This window comes from Ambystoma mexicanum, chromosome 1q (assembly GCF_040938575.1).
Source record: "Ambystoma mexicanum isolate Mex_15411 chromosome 1q, UKY_AmexF1_1, whole genome shotgun sequence".
In the NCBI taxonomy this organism is placed as follows: domain Eukaryota; kingdom Metazoa; phylum Chordata; class Amphibia; order Caudata; family Ambystomatidae; genus Ambystoma; species Ambystoma mexicanum.
In genome coordinates, this window is record NC_090922.1 from 1,473,231,795 (window position 1) to 1,473,251,588 (window position 19,794).

The window sequence follows — 19,794 nt, forward strand, 5'->3', positions numbered from 1 at the left end:
GGCCTGAAGGTATGTATGATCGGCGCATGCATGTGCAGTGGTCCACGCTAAACGTTTGCTGTTTTTTTAGTGCACAATAGGCTTGGGTCCTGTCACCATGGCCTAGGCGTCCCATTCGGCTGGAGGAAATGGGACTATGGACTAGTAATGCAGTGGTCTGAATTGTTAGTAACCTTTACACTCGCCATCATTGTGAATGGAGGATAGCACAGGGGTAACGCCCTCGTCCTGGAAGCAAGACCATTCAGAGCGTCATAGGTTCAAATACCAGATCCGCCCTTGGTATTAGGTGTGTTATACAAAATGAAAAAAAATTAACTCATGGTTATGTATGTAAATCTGTAAGCAATCTACTCAATTCCCACAGAAGGTACCTGCAAAAAAAGAGATTAAGAGCCCAATTCACAGTAGCGCTTTATTATGGCGTAATCCCATTGGAAAACGTTCTGTGAATCAGGCCCTAAAAGTGTGCTAATTATTTACTGATAAGGGAAAGGACTCCATCTGCTACAGTGGTGCATAATCGGAGGCGTTAGCAGCATCGCTGCCTTAAACTGCTGGTGTACTGTTTTTATTTTGCATGACAACCTGTCAGACTGACTGGCTGGCTTTCATTGTTAAAGTGATAGAAAAATAGGTAGTTAAAAGCAACAAGAATGTGCTTTATTGCCTGTATTTATCCATTACAAAGCCTAATACAAATTGCTATACAAAAAAAGCAACAAAAATTTGCTTTCTATAGGTAAATTCTCTTATATCGTTTACAAAAAAGTAAAACATATGCTATAATGTGTTTAGCTAAAATAAAGAGGGCTTCTCTCTAATGAAAGTGTTCTGAGATCCTGCACAATGTTGATATTCAATGTTTATGAATTTAATTAAGATATGCACAATGAAGAACTAGTATTACGAGTCAGAAACTTTCACATCTTCTGTCCCTTATTGCACAAGCGAAGAACAGTTTTCATTAGGTGATGATCATACATGCGACTAAGTCTTACTTTATAGAACTCAAAGACGCCTCCCCTAATCTAGTACGTGTGTAGGTTCATGCATCCAGTATGAGAATCCCGAATTCTGACAAAGTTCCTACCTGCTTTCGGTACTGGTTAACCAATGGATCATCCTTAATTGGTTTCATTAGCTCAATCTCTATCTCTGCATGAGCCAACTACTGGAACAGGCTTCCAGCTATAGACCTAGTTTCTATGAACAGATTTTAATAACACATAAAATCCCTTCTTAGCTATGCAGAAAATTACATGTTGCTCAATTTATTAGTATACATATTTTATGTTTGAAGCCCACAAATTTAAAGTTTGAAATGTTGTGTCTTGCAGGATGAAGGGGTGCTTTGATGCTCTTGAAAAGAAATATGTAAGTATACTGCGTCTCTAATTAGGCACTGTTTAATTTGGATATGACTCGAAAAGCTATTTTAAATTAAGCCTCATGATGTGTCCTCAAACACTTTGGGGTGGGACGAATTGCAAATAGCTCAAACTAAGGTACTTTAGGGCAATAGCCCATCATATTCCATCGATTGCTTTTTGACTAGTGTACCTGCAACATACTTATTTCCATGTGAAGCATGTTGGTTGGAGGAACTGAATGAAAGGAGGTATTGAATTAATGCCTTACTGAAGATTTTTAAAATGGCATTCACTCCACTTTTACAGAAAAGCGCACCCTAATTTCACACAGCTGAGGAAATTGTTGCGGTGCCATTGGAGTGATAAGGGTTGTTTTTTTCACCATTTTAATATACATACATTTTCGTTTAATCTACCTTTAGCTTCTTAGACCACTCAAGATACTATTTGAATGGCTTCTTTGCGCTGTAGAATCTTGTACAGCTTGTGCCAGCCTTCCGTGGGGTTGGGAGCGGAGAGAGTCAATAAATGAAATGCTACAAAAAGGATTTGTATATGTAGTAGTATGCTCTAGCTAATGAACATCAGTGGAAATGTCTGTGTGCATCTGGTCCAGACTCATGTTAAATGGCTTATCACTTCAGATTACGGTTTTTTAAACCCCCACGTGCACAAATATTTCATGCAGGCATTTTCCCTGCACACTTTTCAATAAGTTATTGCGTAGTTTGAGTGACATGGCACTTTTGTGAAATTGTACCTATGCAATGATGTGTAAGATTTATTAGTGCTGCTTTTTGCATGACTGCGCATTGTAAAGCGTTGCACATAATTTTGTGAATTAACCTGTGTAATAGTCGATGCACACTGTTCTCAGTGATTACTTGTTATGTGTGAGCACAAAAAGGTAACTACTTTATTTCGTTTACAGAAGTCAGTCGTACATCAGCAGTAATACATTTTCATAAAATACATTAAAATATTAAAATCCAATGCCATTTACAGAAACCAAGACACAGTTATACATCTGGTCAATACAGTTGTACGCAGTCCTGTGCCACACTTTGCTATGGATTTAGCCTTGGCTGAGAAAATTCTCTGGAGAATGTTTAGAGGTCTGGGCACCCCCACAGCTTGCAGCATAAGTGTTTTATACCACAGAACATTGGCATGAACACAATACCTAAGTAATCATGATAAGTACAAACTCTGATTATATCCCATCCAGCTCTAAAGGTTGTTAATTTTGGATGCTTTTGCCCCGATTGACACTCTAGAATTGCCGATTTGAAAGCATTGATGGCAAGTCCAGATTGCTCATGGATTCCACATAAGCCGTTGATAGCTTTTGCAGTGAACGTGGAGTTCTAGCCATCATGACTGTATCGTTCGCTTACGTTAAGACTGGAAAAGGCATTCCACCTGGGGTTGCTACATCAGCATTGCATTTCACTAGCTGCATATACAGTTTGTTAATATACTGAAAATAACAAGATCGCAAGAACATTAACTTGTCGGACACCTGAGCTGACCTGAAACCAGGAGGTACACTGGCCATTAGGACCTGTCTGTACAAAGGTCATATTGTGAGCATCAATTTGGAAGATAGACGGGCAAGATCCTCCAGGCATTGCATAGATATTAGTGTATTCCACAACTTTTCCCTATTAACTTTTTCGAAGGCGGAATGGACATTCATAAAAGCCCATTTTAGGAAGATGGTGTTGGCAATAATAATATATATACAAAGCCTTCACGGAAGCCCAGCTATTTGGCCGCCAGAATGTTTATGGCTCGGCCAAGGTTTTTAAGGGGAGAATCTAAAAGAGAAATTGGCCTATAGGAAACTGGTGACTTTCTTGGGCCCTTTTTGTAAATAGGGCATTTGATTGCCTGTTTCCATAAGTCCGGACAAAAAGCCTCAGTATGGAATTAAAGCCAATAGTTAATAAAGGAGCACACAAATCCTCAAGTCTCTGAAATAAATCAGTAGGCATTGCATTAGGCATTGGAGATTTTTAAATGTTTACTTTCTTGTGGCAAGCAATATATCTTCAATAGTAAAATGAATAGATGTTCTACCATATTGCATCTTAAATGTGCTACTGTTGGTAGTAAGTTCAGATACTACGGAAATGGAAACAACAGTTGGAGTGCATAAACTTGAAAAATGTTGAACCCACTCAGAGTACTGAAATGAAGTTTCTACCATTTGATCCGACTACAATAATTAGGCCTAGTTTTCACCAATTGTCAAAAAAGACTAGAATTGGGATTTTTTGCAGCAATACAAAGTTTATCCCAAGCTTCTGTATCCAATTCCATTTTGTGCGTAGCGATAGCTTTTTTATCGACTAAGCATGCTGTCACTATGGTAGATCTATCAGAAGAACTATCCTTTAATACATTAAGGGCCTCATTACAAGTTTGGCGGTATACAGGAAAATTGGCGATTACAGAAATACTGCCACTTTTCCCACACCTCCAAATTAGAGATTAATGCTATTTTTGCCAGTGGAATTACTACGAGCGTAATTACTGCCCGTAAGTAAACATGCTAATTCCTGGGAGGATAGCTCAGCGGCAATGTGCTCACCTTGGAAGCAAAACGACACGAAGCAACACAGGTTCGATCCCCGGGTGTGCGCTCAGAAACCTCTGGGTATTTAAGCGCGTTATAAATACGCAACTTAGACAAAAACAATTACGCAACTAACAAAACAAAAACTGTAACAGCGCCTCGATGCCCACGGGCTGTGTGCGCAAAAAATGCAAAAATAAAATAATAAATAATTCCACCACATTGCAAGTAAAAATACTGCTTAAACGCCATCAAAGATGGGTGGGAATTCCGCAAAAACACAGTTCAGTTAACTCTACTGAAAAAGGTGGAGGTAAAAGCATCCAGGTGAAGAAAATGAACCCACAGGTGCCAATAAATGCCATCAGACACACTATTGATTGATTTATTGATTTGTTATTTATTATGCACCAATACACAAGTGTTTCAAGGTGTAATAAGGAAAGGGAGGGGTAGCAAAGGGAGGACAACCCAACAATCTTACTAGCCCTTGCGTCATTAATATCATTTAAGTACGCAACAAGAAGTGCAGGGGGAGGGTAAAAAGAGAAGTCACCCAGAGCAGCAGGGCCCTGCATTAAGTGCAAGGAAGGCTGGGACTACAGGGGCGCAATCCCAGCCCAGTAGTGCAAGGTTAGCCAGGCAGCAGTGCATGTTGTGCCCGGCGGCAGTGCAGGGGGACTGGTCATGGTGGGCCTTGTGTCCTTTAAGACTCAGAGGACACCAGGCAGCCAGTCAGCAGATGGAGCCGGAGTATGGGAAAGTTAGCAGGGGAGAGGGAGCGAGAAACAAAAGGGCAAAAGTGAGTTTTTGATGAGATCTGGCTCAAGGTGGAGAGAGGTTGGGAGGCCATTCCAGAGGGAGTCAGCTCCAGAGGAGAGAGATCTACCCCCCATTCTCTGCCTGTAGAAGTGACTCACATGCAGAGTTAGAATAGACAAGCAATGGGCTCTAGAGGAAAAGTACTTAGGAAGAGAGAGTTGAAGGTAGTGAGGGCCACAGCCCCAGAAAGCCTTGTGGACGATGCAGAAGGTCTTAAACTTGATCCTTGCAGCCACTGGGAGTGAGTGGAGGGATTTCATTGCCGGAGAGATGCGCTCCCCGGGCTTGAGGCCAAGGATAAGTCTTGTGGTCCTGTTCTGGATGAGTTGAAGAGGGCGAAGAGTAGAGATAGGCAGATGGAGAAAGAGACTGTTGCAGTAGTCCAGCCTAGGTAGAACTAAGGCTCTGGAGACTGTGAAATTCTGGGGGAATGTGAGCAAAGGGAGAATAGCTCTGTGGAGGAACAGCTGGAAATGGGCCTTCTTGGCAAGATGTATGATGTGTTCAGAGAAGGAGAGAGTATGGTTGAAGATGGCCCCAAGGTTTTTTGCCTCACAAGAGGGAGAGGGCAGAGGACCCAAGGAGGGCGGCCAGAGTGAGAGAGGGAGCAGGGGTCCCAATGAGAAGGATCTCAGTCTTACTGGTGTTAAGGCAGAGATCATTAGAGGCGCACCATGTCTGAATAGCGGATAGACAGTTAGGGAATAGTGAGGAGGAGCAGGAGGAAGAGGAGCAGGCTGAGGGTAGCCTGAAAGAGAGCTGTGTGTCATCCGCATAACACTGAAAGTTAGAAGAAAAGGTAGAGATGAGGAGGGCAAAAGGGGCCATATAGACATTGAAGAGCCAGGGGGCGAGGATAGAGCCTTGGAGAACACCACATGTGGAGAGAGAGGTTGTGGAGAAAAAGGACCCAAGCTGAACCTCGGAAGGTCGGTGCAGGAGGAAGGAGGTCAGCCACACCAGAGCCTGATCCGTGATGCCAAGGATTTTGCGGAGACGAGTACTCAAGATGTTGTGGTTGACCATGTCAAACGCACAGGAGAGGTCGAGGAGAATGAGGACAGAGGGAGAGCTAGAGTCAAGATTAGAGAGCAGATTTTCACAGGTGTTCTGGAGTGCTGCTCTGAAGCCAGACTGATGGTCATGGAGACAACCAACAGATTCAGTGTGGAGGTTTAGCTGGGAGATAGCCAAATTCTACAGGAGTTTGCCCAGGAAAGGAGTGATAGAGATTGCGCAATAGTTTGCCAGAATGGAGGGACGTCAGAAGCGTTTTTTAGTAGGGGGTGCAGTAGGGAGTGCTTGATAAGAGAGGGGCAAGATCCAGTGGTGAAGGAGTGATTATAGAAATTGGCAAAGGGTGGAGAGAGAAAACCAGTGTTGTCCTTACTGGTTCTGCAGGAGCATGGGTTGACCTGTTTGGATGAGTTTTTCATAGATCAGACTTTTCTAGGAACATATTCAGGTGTTACAGGATATGATATGATATGATATGGCATTTGTAATGCGCCTATACAAAAGTGTTTCAAGGAGAGAGGGAGGAGAGAATGAGTGGGGGGGGGCAGCCAAGCAGTGCTTGGAAGAGATGGAGGGAGAGAGAAGAGGAGAGTGCAGACAGGATGTCCTGGGTTTTAGTGGTGAAATGAGAAGCCAAAACCATGCAGAGGGCCTGTGTAGGTGTAGAAGAGGTAGATACTGCAGTAGGATTGGCCAGCTCCTTGCAAAGTTTGAAATGTTCTGCTGTGTTGTGAGAGGCTGCAGCGATGCAGGCTTGAATATGGACCATCTTATTGAAGATAGAGAGTCTGTATTGCCTTTGGAGCAGGCAGCAGGCCAGTTTGTCAGAGGGTGCACCCGAAGCTCCCCACTTCCGTCCAGCTACTCTGCACTTGCGTTTCAGAGCGGGCAGATCGCAGTCATACCAAGAATTGCACTTGGTGTCAGGCTTCAGGCAGATCCTCATAACGGGCAAGGAAATCCAGAGTGTTAGAGATGGAAAGGTGAAGGTTGGAAAGGGCTGTGTCAGGACGGTAGTCAGCTGCAGTAGTAAGTAGGGGAGAGAAAGTGGAGGCTAAGGCGGCCACTGACAGTTACTTCATAGGTATAATGATTGCGAAGGAAGGAGGCAGTGCTGTTTGGGCCTTTGTCAAGGGAACAGGAAGCTTCAAGTGAAAAGAAAGAAGAAAGTGGTCAGTCCAGGATGGAGGAATAGTGAGAGGATCAGAGAGGGGGATGTCTGAAGAGATGAGAACATCCAAGGTGTGGGCAGTAGAGTGAGTCGGATCAGCGGGTAGAATGGAGAGGGAAAGAGAGTCGCATAGGTTGATGTTGATGTCCAGGTGCATGTTGAGATCCCCAAGGATGAGAATCTGTGAGGTAGAGGAAAGGAAAGAGGAAGTGAGGTCAGCCCATTGAGAGAAGAAGAGGGTGAGCTGCACAGGTGGCCTGTAGATGGTGGCCAAGTTCAGAGAGAGGGCAGGAGAGCTAGAGAGCCTGCAGACCAGGCATTCAGAGGAGGAATAGATCAGAGTGGGGATGATGGAAGCAGGGATCCACTCAGGAAAGTCAGGGCCACTCGGCCTCTGGGCCTATGGGGCCTGGGCTTGGAGAGGATCTTGTAGCCTCGGAGAGGTGTGTGCCAAAACTTGTGACAGAGCTGGCCTTGAACCATTTCCCGGTAAGAGTGAGAACATCCATGTCCAGGAGTTCAAGGAGATGACAGATGTCAGAGGAGTGTTTGACAGCAGAAGGAGAGTACCTGTGTGGAGCAGGTTGCCTCCTTTGAAAGATTTCTGGGGGGGGTTGACAGGGGAGAGAAGTACCCATCAGAAGTGGCAGAGGAGCCAGAGAGGTGAGAGGAGGAGGCGGCAGAGGAGCCAGAAAGATAGAGGATGGCAAGGGAGCCAGGGAGGTGGAGAGCAGAGGTGGCAGAGGAGCCAGAGCGGTAGTAGATGCCATAGGATAGAGAGCAGTAGAAGAAGGAGGTGACAGAGGAGCCAGAGAAGTGGTAGAAGAATAGCAGGAGAAGGAAGGAAGTTGATGAGGCAAGGGACATACCTATCGAATAGTAGGAGATTTGGCTCAGGGCCCTGGACCATTACAGTGCTGTTTAGATAGACATTAATGATGACTTTGCAGGACTGGAAGTGGGCCAAGAGGACCTCCCACCCTGTGCCACCATTAATGGGAGAAGAGGAGGAAGGAGCGAGAAGTGCAACCATTTGAAGGGTCCATAGGTAGGGGGAAGGAACTACCAAGAGGACGTTGGTGAGTCTGTCTGGAGGGAGCACTGACATAGGTGTCAGAGATGGGAAGGCTTGGATTGGAGACCAGGGTGTCCTTCTTGAGCTTCTTCCTACCAGTCTTAGTGAGAAGAGTAGGATATGAGTTAGAAAAGCAGTTAGAGAAGATGGGGGAAATTGAGAGCACCATAGTGGGTGTGATAGAGGGAAGAGAAAGGGCAGGCGAGAGGAGGAGAAGACAAGTAAACACTGCATAGAGCTACGCCCCACAGGGGGCACAAGGAGCGGATAAAAATGGGGGTCAGAGGGAGCAACAGGCAACAGCTGAGCACAGATGGAAACAAGTAAGCAGGGCAGCAACAGGCAGTGAGCGGAGAAAGCGGTAGGAGCCGACCAGGCTCTTCAACCTAGAGAGGAAAAAAGGCCTGGAGGACAACAGTAGTGACCACAGCATAAGAGGGAAACTAGAGAAGAGGAGAATGGCCTAGTGGACACACAAAGCAGTGTGCAAGCACACCCAGGAAAATTTGCCTAGAGGGGAGATACAGAGAATGCAGGGGAAATGCAAAGAACAGTGATAGAGGCCAATAAATTCACCTAGACGGGAAAAATGCAGATCAAGCAGGGGAAGCCAGAGAAACAGTGATGGAGGCCAAAACAATCCCCTAGACGGGAAAAAATGTGGAAGATGCAAAAGAAATGCAGAGAAACAGTTGCAAAGACACAGAAAAACAAAGTACGGCTACCCAGGAGAGGGACAGCCTATTGGGTGCGTAGAGACAGTGCAGGGTGAAATTAGAATTGAAATGGAAGTAAACGCATCCTTTCAAGCAACAATGCAGCCGCAACCAGACATGAACTACAGGATCCACAACTTGCTACTGTTGTTTGAGCTACAGCGACATGCAAGGCCACAGCTGGAAGGAGACAAGTACCACAAAGGCGGTGGAGACAGTTGCTGCGGATGCCAACAGACCACGTGTCCACCCATCCCCTTAGATACTGACTGAGGAACAATTAGTCACACTCTGTCAGTTGGACCGGCACATCATATCAGACCTATAGACCCTAATTGAAGCTGATCTGCAGAGCACCGTTGCCATCAGAACTGCCATCCCACCCCTGTTAAAGCGGTTGTCCGTCCTACACTTCTGTGCCACGGGCGTATTACAGCACACTGTGGGGACGCTGCATGGGGTGTCCCAGCCAACACTCTGAAAAGTGCTCAAGCAAGTCTCAGATGCACTCATGAGGCATGCGCATCAGCACATCTCCCTGCCCACCGCTCAGGTTTAGGTGCACACTGTAAAAGCATGTTTGGATGCCATTGCCCTGTTCCCCAATATCATTGCAGCACTGGATTGGACACGTGACATTAGTGCCCCCCAGACAGTGGAGCCGGCATATCAGAACTGGAAACAGTATCATTCCATAAATATACTTATTGCATGCGTTGCTGATCTCATCATCAGCCACTGCTGCACCCGATTTCTAGGTGCCACCCACAACGCCATGGTTCTGAGAAACAGCACCCTGCCAGCTTACATGAACACACACAGTAGACAGCATACATCGCTTTTGGGTACGTCGTCAATCTGACAATGATATAGCACAGAGGTACACATGGAGACAGGAATGAGAACAAATGTGCGCACACTAGAATTCCCATAATGCCTATTCAAGAACGCATTGAATAGGCCAGGGCTCATTACCCACTTTACGCAGGTCAGATAGTGAACTCTACAGGCCATCCTGGTATGCATGAATATAGGAACACGGTTAGTGACATCAATCCAGCACCCTGTCAAATCCAAGTAGGTATTCCCTGCCAATGCATGGTCATAGGGCAGTAAATGACCTTGGGCTATCGCCATAGTGCCACCTTCAGGGGTGATGTCCAAATAGACCAAAATACATGAACAATGATGGCAGACACACGGAATAACTGCAAGTACCCATTGAAAGGCAATGTTCCTCGAGCCCAATAGATGTACGGTGCATAATCCACAAGCACAGATGAGCACACAAAGGCCAGCACAACTGGACAATAAACATGTACTCCGACAGACAAACGGTCATGTTCAACACTGTTCTTTCAAATTATTGTAGGTGACTCAGGCTATTCGCAGTTCACCTGGTTGAGGACACTTGTGAGGAACCCTTGTACACCACAAGAGATAGCCTATAATGAGGCACACAAGAGGACCAGGACATGCATTGAGTGCACATTTGGACTGCTAAAAGGAAGATTCAGGTGCCTACAATGGACAGGTGGTGCACTTATGGATAGCTCTGTTAAAGTTGGGAAAACCGTCATACTATACGCAGTGCTGCAACACATGTACATACGATGGAACATTCAAATGCCTCCAGATGAGGACTATTATCCCCCCCACCTGCTCTGATGATGAAGTTGTTTCAGGTGACAACAGGGCACCTCAGAATATACTTGGGGATGTCAGAGAAAGGTTCATTGTACCCCAAGAACTAATGGATAATATTTTTAATTCCACACATATGCACCTCTCACTTTACTGTAACCATACACTGAATGCAGATACATCACTTCGATTAAATGAACACTGGATACATTGACTGAACTTAACCATATCGCCATCTCCCCACATTGTTAGGCAGAATCCTGTGCAGTTGATTAAGACTACAGTTGAGAGCAATAAATCATCTTTGGTATCAGTCTGTACCACAAAGATTTAGTTGGTAGCTGTGGCTGAGCAGTCAGACTTATCTCAAGAGGGAGATGAGCAGTATTCAGGGTTTACACAATAGGCCTACAGTATTATGGCACAAGGAAACACCGACCAAAGCTTTGTATTAAAAAGTAGATATATATTTATTTTATACACTTCTAATAAAACACATGTATCACAGTCATCAAGCAAGTTAAAATAAGTCAAAGGAAAAATATACACACTCCCTAGTTAAATTGTAGACCAAGTGAACCAGAGTGAAAACTGAGCAAAACGGCACAGTGAAAACCGCACACAAGGGATACTCTAACAATTTCTCACAAGGGAGGGAAAGCACAAGTTATATAGAAATAGCTTCTTACACACCCTAGCAACACTTCCCATAAGTTTATGGACCAGTTTAAGCAAGACAGTGCATCAGTATAGGAAATATTTAAATGAAAACTGAGCAAAACGGCATTTGACTAGGTTTAAAAAGGGGAAGAAAAGGGTAGTTATATGAAGTGGGTGCACCAACACAGTTCTAGTTGAGAATCAATCTAAAGAAGGCAGTTCTAACAAATGTAACCAGAGTCAGTAGGCCTGTGCCAGAGTCAGTGGTACAGGGCAAGGGCCCAGGAGCAAAATGTTCTTGTAGCTGCAGTCAAGTCTTTGGTTAACAATTTTGAAAAGGTGGATGCAGAAGGTGAAAGACAATGTTAAGAGAGGGGGGCGGCCAACCCAACAGGTAGGTAAAGGATTTAAAACACCTTTAGTGCTACCGCAAAGAAAGGGCGGCGTGGCGGAACAATGTACCTTTAAAATGAAGAAGTGGCTCCTGCGGTGGTGGTTGTTCCTGGTAGTTCCTGCAGTTCGGGGGATCCAGCAGAGGAAGAGAGACTCTCGTCATGGAGGAAGATTTGAGTTACTGCACTACCCAAGGATGAAACCAGCCGTGGTGCTGCCCGATGAATAAAAGGTACACTCCTTTAAATCGCGGTCCGGGTGGACTGGTGCCTGGCTATCCAGCCTTCGGTACTGGTGATTCGACCAAGGCAGGTCCGGGAAGGCGATTGGCAAACTGGTTGGCCACACCAGCTCAAGGGAAGAAGGCTCTTTCAGATGAAGCTCTTCTCTCGTCGTGTGGAGAAAAGTGGTGAGACGCTGCAGCAGGGCTTCACCGGTGGTTCAGTCGTTGCAGAGGGCTTTGGCTTCTCTCCTCTTCGGCTTCTTAGTTCCAGTGGCGGCGTCTTGCTCTTCCAGTCCTCAGGACCCTGCTTTTATGCAAAAGATCCTCATTCATACAGCCTAGCTGTCACTCACACAGTGGAGTGGTCATCTTGGCGGGAGACCCTCCAGCCTATCAGCATAGAGTGCGACATGGGTTGCTGAGGCAACCCTGTCCAGGGGTCCTACTCCCCCTCCCACACAATGGACCCACCCCAGACTCAGTGGCGTTGAATGGAGGGCTTCTTGGCAGAAACCCGCCAAACGGACGAACAAAGGATCCCCAACCTGGGTTAGGAGTTTAGAGAAAGACATGAGAAAGAAGTTATATCAAAGTTCTGGCAAATAAAACCTACCGGAGTAAAGTTAATATTAAAATGCACCGGCGGTATGTTAGAGGCTGTCAGAAAAAGTGGTAGCCTCAAACAATTGGAAAATCCCATAGGAATATATTTGCGGTCGATTATTTATGGTAGTAACCACTGCCACCAGCCAGAAACTTTTCAGAGAGTGACCGTACGGTACCCTCTCGAAAATGAACATCAGGGAAAAACTATTAACCCTTTCCAGTACCTCCATAGTAAGATGGGTTGTACTGGTTTAGTTCATAAAAATTGACTAGTAAAGTCAATTTGGACTTTACATGCCCTGGGTGACAGTAGTCAGTCCCAGGGTATGGAGTCTATGTTTGGGGGTTGCTACGACACCCCTGTGTCACTGCACTGAGGGTGCTGTGTAACACATGTGAATAAAGATGGTTCCAATGGAGGAGAGAAAAGCCCCATAGACATTAAACACAAAAATAGCCTAGAACACACAAAGCAAAAATGCCTAAGAGTGGGAAAAAGAGTCTCACTCTTAGCAGGAGAAAAGGAACAAACCCTTCAAATCCAGCAAACCTGCTGGGGGACTCTATAGGTAAGGGAAATTAGCCATAGAATGAGAATCCTCCCTAACACACATCCCCATCCCAACACCATCCTCTACCCACACCCTCATCCCAAAACCATCCCCTCCCTACACCCTCATGCCCAACACCATCCCCCCCCACATCCTCATCCCCAACACCATACACACCCCCACACTCTCATACCTAACATCATTGCTTCCCCACAACATACTGCAATGCATTTGATGATTTTAGCACTCCGTTCCCAGAGGTGGCCTCTCCTCATGTGGTCAGGGGACGGCAACCTCTACCTGACCCTGGGGGTGGCCTTGCGAGGGAGGATCATGAAAGGCCATGAGGTCATCTAACAGCTCTCTATTATAAATAGTCTGATCATTAACCTTATGTTTCAGAGTGCTCAAACCTTCCACACACTCTTTATGTCCCTTTTTCAGTGCAGAAAACTGTGTTTCACGCTCTGCACTCTCTTGCTGCTGGGATTTTAACTCATTTTTTAATTGTTCCATTAGGCTTTCTTATGTTAGCTCGAAAAAATGGTTTTGCTGTACTTGAGCTTCTAACTGTTTAAGTTCTTTCTGTGTCTCATTTAGATGCTCAGTCTGACTCCGCACACAGGCCTCGCTCTTCTGCACTCGCTCTTCCACTAACTCCAAGTGGAAGTATAGATAAGCGGTGAGCTGAGTTATTCATGAGCATTTCAGGTCATATAAAATGCCTCTGCTGCTTTGTGCCATATCCCACCTTCACACCAAATATCAATTCCTTCTGATGTGACATTTTGCATAATTTTAGCCTGCCAACTTCCTTCATCCCCCTACGTCCACTCACCACAAATGAACAGCTTTGTAAGGAAATGTCTCCTTGCATCATCTATTTCAATTGTATTCATTTTAAAATGGATGTCTGCAAATTTGTATACAACGTTCTCTGCGCAGGAATAAAAATCACCTTGTTTCTGCTTGATTTCCAATCACTATGCCAAATCAAAACCAGTTTTTTTTTACTCACCCTTAATTTTTCACCTATTCACCTCCCTAGAACTCAGGAGTCAAGTACTCACAGCACTTTAACAAAACAAAGATGACTTTCCCTCCACCTTAGTGCAATTGCATCAAAAGTAATAGTCTGTCACAATGCACTTACAGTCTGAAATAGCTAGCCAAATCCCGGACGAGCCCCCAATTTGTAACGGTTTATTGAGAGGCCACCCTCAAAACAGGGAGTTCTTTCCCTACCCACTCAAGGTGGCACACAACAAACTATTTAATGGATTATTTTATTCAGCCCTATTTTATTTCCATACCAATGAGCCAAAAACCAGGCCGGGGTACAGGAAATATATTTATATTCATTTTAATTAGATATTACGAAACTCGCACTGAAATGTCAAACACCACTTTATCCGTGGCAGAGCATAAACTTCTGTCACGATCCATGCCCCTGAACCCCTCAGGTATAACAGCCCCTTGGCAGCAGTGGGGGTAAAGACCTTCACACTGGCCCCAAGGTCCTTAAAACTCCATCAGAAACATAAAGGCGCCAGGCTTTTTATCAGGAATAAATCAATACCAGTTTTGGACCTTAATCCAACATGGAGGCCTAATACACAGCTCAATTTTTAGAACCAAGCCATGCGGTCTAGTGTTTTGGGTGTGGCTGGGCCTGGAACTACTTGGCCTGGCACTACTTTACCTGGGCTATTTAAACCACCCCCAAACAGCAGAACACGCTTCGCATTATTCTGCACTCACTGTGTCCAGCTCCTGCTCATCTGCTTCTCTGGCGGCCCGATACTGAAGCCCTAGATCCGGATTCCATTAATAACCTGGAAGAACAAGAACAGCATTAGCGAGCAAGAACACTTACCTGTGAAGTAACCAGTCTTGAATCCATCCTGCGCTTCGCTTACCTCGCCCAGCTCCGGAGTTCGCCGCAACCTGCAAAGGTAAAGAAACAAAGAAAGCATTAACAGCAATTCTTACCTGGGCAAGCAGCGAGTCCTGGCAGCACCCTGCGCTTCTCTTACCTCGCCCATCTCTGGGTTTCACCGCAACCTGCAAGGGAGAAGGAACAAGGTAAGCATTAACAAAGCACTTACCTGGGCAAGCAGCGCTTCGATCGCTCATCACTCCGGAACATAACCGCAACCTGTACAAATAGAAGAGAACATAGCTTATCAATTAACACCAATAAACAGTGCAGCGCTCCGCGCCTCAATAACTCACTGTGGTCTTCGGCATCGGCGTGGCAACGACGTGATCGCAACCATCCCTGTGAAAATAAAAAGAGACATTGTTAGGGAACAGCATAGTGGAGCAAGATGCCGAGAAGACAGAGAAAACAGAGGGAAAGAAAGAGACAGAATAAAGACGGAAAAGACATTATAACTCACCTGGAAGACAGCAAGCAGAGTGGGAGTCACAACCGGTCTGGACCCGACATAAGGGCACACGGACCAGTGAAGCAACTAGGTCCACGGAACGCCTGCACCAACCACACACCCCTGCACAGAGACGCAGGACGGAGAGTTCAACGCGCAAAAACTTAAGGTGAGCTATAACCCCAAGGGAGGAGATTTGGACCAGAGGGAGGTGGGAGTCCACCCATCACAGAGCCAATATCTTTTATTTTTTATTTTTATAAATGTGTTTATTGTTTTCGAATACAAACAGAGTACACAACCAATGCACAACGTCCCCCCCAACTCCCTCCCTTCCCACCGTCCCCGGAAGATCTAATTGGAGCCTTTCTGTACCGGAATGTCTTATACACTGAATATTTCTGTAATTTTGATATTATGGGGGCACCATTGCTCCATGTAGTCTGATTGCAGATATTCTTGGACCGTTCCCCATTCCTTTGTGAAGGATCCGCCAGTTCCTTGTATTGTGTGAGTCTGCTTCTCCATAGCCAATTGTGACCAAACCTTTTGGAGCCAAGTGAATACTAGTGGAGGGTCCCGCTTTTTCCAACTTTGGGCTATTGTTGTTCATGCCGCTATGAGCAGTCCCATAAAGCTCCTCCACTGTGACTTAGTGTATTTCCTTGCCGCATTGTCTCTCATCCCCGAGAGCCATACCCTCTCCCACAGCGGATGAACATCTAGAAGCATTTTCCCCATCTCAGTCTTTACCTCTAACCAGAAGCTTTTGACCCCCTTGCAGTCCAACCATATATGTTTCCACGTTCCCTCCTCTGCACACCCTCTTCAGCACAGGTTTGATGCAGGGGGTACATTGTGTGGAGTCTTTCTGGGGTGTAATGCCATTGGGCTGCAATTTTTACCCACATTTACCTCATCTGGACCGAGCGGGTCATTTTTCGAATGTGTGTCCATAAGTACGACCAATTGTGTCTTGGTAATTCCTCCCCCAATGTTTTCTCCCACTTGGTCATATATGCCCATTTGAGTTCTTCGTCTTGGGAGTTTATAATGGAGTATAGTGCGGAGACCCATTTCTTGGCCCCAGAGTTGGTAATGACATACATTTTGAACGGTGTGAGGTTTCTTGTTGCCGCTCTTTTGATTTCATGTGTCGCTAGCCAATGCCTAAACTGGTCATATTTATACTTATCCCCTTCTGTGAGGTTCAGCAGAGATTTACATGCCCCAAATGGTCTTATTTCCTTGTCCTGGAACATTTCCCCTATTTTCGTGCAGCCCGCTGCATCCCGTTTCTCGAAGGCCCCCCGTTCCATTCCGGGTGGGAATTGGGTTCCGATGATGGGGGTAAATGGGCCATCCACCGTTGTCATCATACCCTTTCGCGTTTGGTCATCCCAGGCCTCTAATGTGGTCCTCATTACTTCGCTGATGTGGAGGTTGGGGTGCCTGCGTTGTTTAGCTTTCCACAGAAGTTCCCCCAGTGGGGATCTAGCAACTGCCCTATCTTGAGCCGCCCAGATTGTTTAAGGATCCTGCCCCATCCATTCCCAGAGCACCCTTAATTGGGCCGTTTGGTAGTATTTATGAAAGTGGGGAAGGTCCCTCCCCTCCTCACTAGTAGGGGCCGTGAGGACCGCCTTGGCGACCCTCGGGGGTTTCCGTTTCCATATGTAGACGCTACCTCTTTCGAAAGTGCTTTGAAAAATGATCTGGGAACCCGAATTGGGAGTGCCTTGAAGTAGTATAAAAGCCTGGGAGGATGTTCATCTTAACCGACTGTATTTTGCCCCAACAGGAAACCGTCAGGGGATTCCATCTCCCCAGGTCCCTTATGAGTTCTAATAGTGGGGGATAGTTGCCTTCGTATAGGAGCCCTACCCGGTGTGTTAGTGTTATTCCGAGGTACTTGATCCCTTTTTGTGTGATTTTAAGGTCTAGTGTTGCTGCTTCCCTTTCTACCTCTCCTCGTTCACCCACCAGGAGCAGTATTTCTGATTTTCTCCTATTAATTTTAAGTCCGGAAATAGCCCCGAAAGTCACCAGTTCCCTCACCACTGCCGCCAGTGACCTCCCCGGGTCTTCTAGGGCTATTAACATGTCGTCCTCATAGGCTATTACTTTGTGTTGTATGCCTGCCATTTCTATCCCTCTGATGTGCATGGATTCCCTTATTTTAATCAGGAGTGGTTCCAAGAATATGGCATATAAGACGGGGGAGAGTGGACAGCCCTGCGTTGTACCCCTTGAGATATCCACCCTTCCAGTGACCTACCCATTTATGGCAATCCTAATTGAGGGGGAATCTAGCTACAGCAGGAGTGCCGGAGTATGTGTGATGCCTGTCTTTTCCACTAGGTGTATCAGCCGTCTAAGGTTATCGTGTGTTTGTCGACCCGGGATAAAGCCTGACTGGTCTCGGCTTATCAGGTGGGGAGGAGCAGAGATAATCTTGCTGTCAGGGCTTTTGTGTATATCCTGGAATCTAAATTTATCAAGGCTATGGGGCGGTAGGACGCGGGGTATGTGGGGTCTTTCCCTGCTTTGTGGAAAACGAATACCTTTGCTTTGTTCATTGTCGGGGTCACGTTCCCGCTATCTTTGAAGGAGTTTAGTAATCTAGCTAGGAATGGGATTAGATTGTCCACGTAATTTCTTGTAGAATGGGGCTGTGAAGCCATCTGGGCCGGGTGCTTTGTTGGGTGGGAGGTCTGCTATTGCCTTTCTCACTTCTTCTTCCCTTATCGGGCTATCTAATGCTAACCGATCCTCTTCCGATATCTGTGGGATGGGGAGGGTCTGTAGGTAGACATCTTGGGTGGTACTGTCTGGAGATTCCGTAGTGTACAGCGTTTGGTAGAAGTCCCTAAATGCCTCACCCATGTCTTGTGTGCATGTTGATAGCTCCCCCCGTGTGTTTCAGATGTTTATAATCGCCATTCCCTTCTGTTTTTCGCAAAGTTGTCTGGCGAGGAGTTTTGTTTGAGGTACATTAATGATTTCTCTGCTTTTTTGGTGCAGAGCATTTCTAATTGCCCTTGTGTGTGTCTTAAGGACTTTTTTAAGCTTCTGGTGGGCTGGATCAGGATTTTCTCCTGTATGTCTGCTATCGTGGACTCCAGCTCTTTTTCCCAACTGTGCCTCTGTTTGTCCCTCGAGACCTTTAGGGCTATCATTTTACCTCGGATCACCCTCTTGAACGCCCCCCAGACCGTTCCCAGTGGGACCTCCCCTGTATCGTTTTGCGTGAAATACTCGTTCACCATGTCCACCTTTCTTTCCCGGGAGTTTCACCTCAGCCCATAGTGGAGCATGGTCCGACAAAGAGATTTACCCTTTTTCTATTCCCTGAATCTTGCCCATTAGTCCCACTGACGCCCAGAAGTAGTCTATTCTTGACATTGTATTGTGCACATGCAAGAAATACGTGTATCCCCTCTGGTCGCCCTTGAGTTCCCTCCATACATCACAAAGGGCCGTTTGTTCCATCTTTTGCCGGAGATGCTTTGATGGTGCTCCTTGGCCGTGGGAGCCCCCCGAACTTCTATCTAAGTGTGGGTGCCAAGCCAGGTTAAGGTCTCCCCCCAGAATTACCTCTCCTTTAGCAAAGTGTTCGAGCTTCCCTATCGTGTCCCTCAGAAAACCGTCTTGTCCCGTGTTGGGTGCATAGATTGAAGCGAAGAGGTGCCCCTCTATCACGGTGTTGACAAATGCAAACCTCCCATTCTTATCTATATGCTTATCTATTTGGCAGAAGTCTTCTTCTCTCACCGCTATCAGCACACCCGCTTTTTTTCCATTGCGTTTGCCTGGGCCCATATCTTGTACCCCCTAATGTGGCCTTTCTGTTTATCCCAGGCTCTAATGTGCGTCTCTTGGAGCAGTAGAACATCCGCTTTATCCCTCTTAAGCAGGTTCTCCAGCTTTTTCCTCTTCACTGGGGAGTTGAGACCCCTAAGATTATATGTTAGGATTCGAAGTTTCCCCATGGAGTCCTAGCCCAAGTCCAGTGACCTTGGTTCGCATTCCTTGTTATGCTTCCCGTCTTCCGGGCCCACACCCCCCTCCTGGTAACTCCCCCAACCCTTAACTATTAACTTTGAACCAAGCAACTTTCCCCCGAGTAGGGCATGGGTTTCTAAGGATGCTATTGCGCTCTGCCCATTGCCTCCTGCCCTCCTTAAACTCGGGGGGGGGACTTCGCGGGAGTTCCTAAACCCCGCATCTCACACTGATCTTACTGGATTCCAATACCGGGGGTTCGCCCGGGCCGCCGTGTTGAACTTCTCTTGGTGCCACTGAATTCTCACTTAACTCTCTCCACCCGGTGACTTTTTGTGTGTCCCACAGAGTGACCTCCAGCTCTCTTCATGTCCGCATTAATCGTCCTGGGGCGTCATCATGCGGCGCTCTTTCCCTGTGTTCTTCTTTCTTTGCCGAACCATTTCCCATCCTCTCGGCCTCCTTTGGTACTCTCCCCTTGCTTTGTTGGCTCTTTCCTCCCCTACGTCTGCTGGTATCCCCATCAGGTTGAGGCCTTCCTCCCATGTGGTCACTCTTCTTTGATTG

At 46.3% G+C, this 19,794-nt stretch overlaps 1 protein-coding gene across 1 annotated transcript in view; it reads left to right on the forward strand.

Moving 5' to 3' along the window:
• The window catches only part of LOC138549910 (HORMA domain-containing protein 1-like), a 1,553,847-nt gene that overhangs the window by 177,943 nt on the left and 1,356,110 nt on the right, over positions 1–19,794 (forward strand). The window contains exon 6 of the mRNA XM_069642372.1: positions 1,341–1,377. Within this exon, the coding sequence (XP_069498473.1) occupies positions 1,341–1,377 (37 nt within the window). The remainder of the gene's footprint in view (positions 1–1,340; positions 1,378–19,794) is intronic.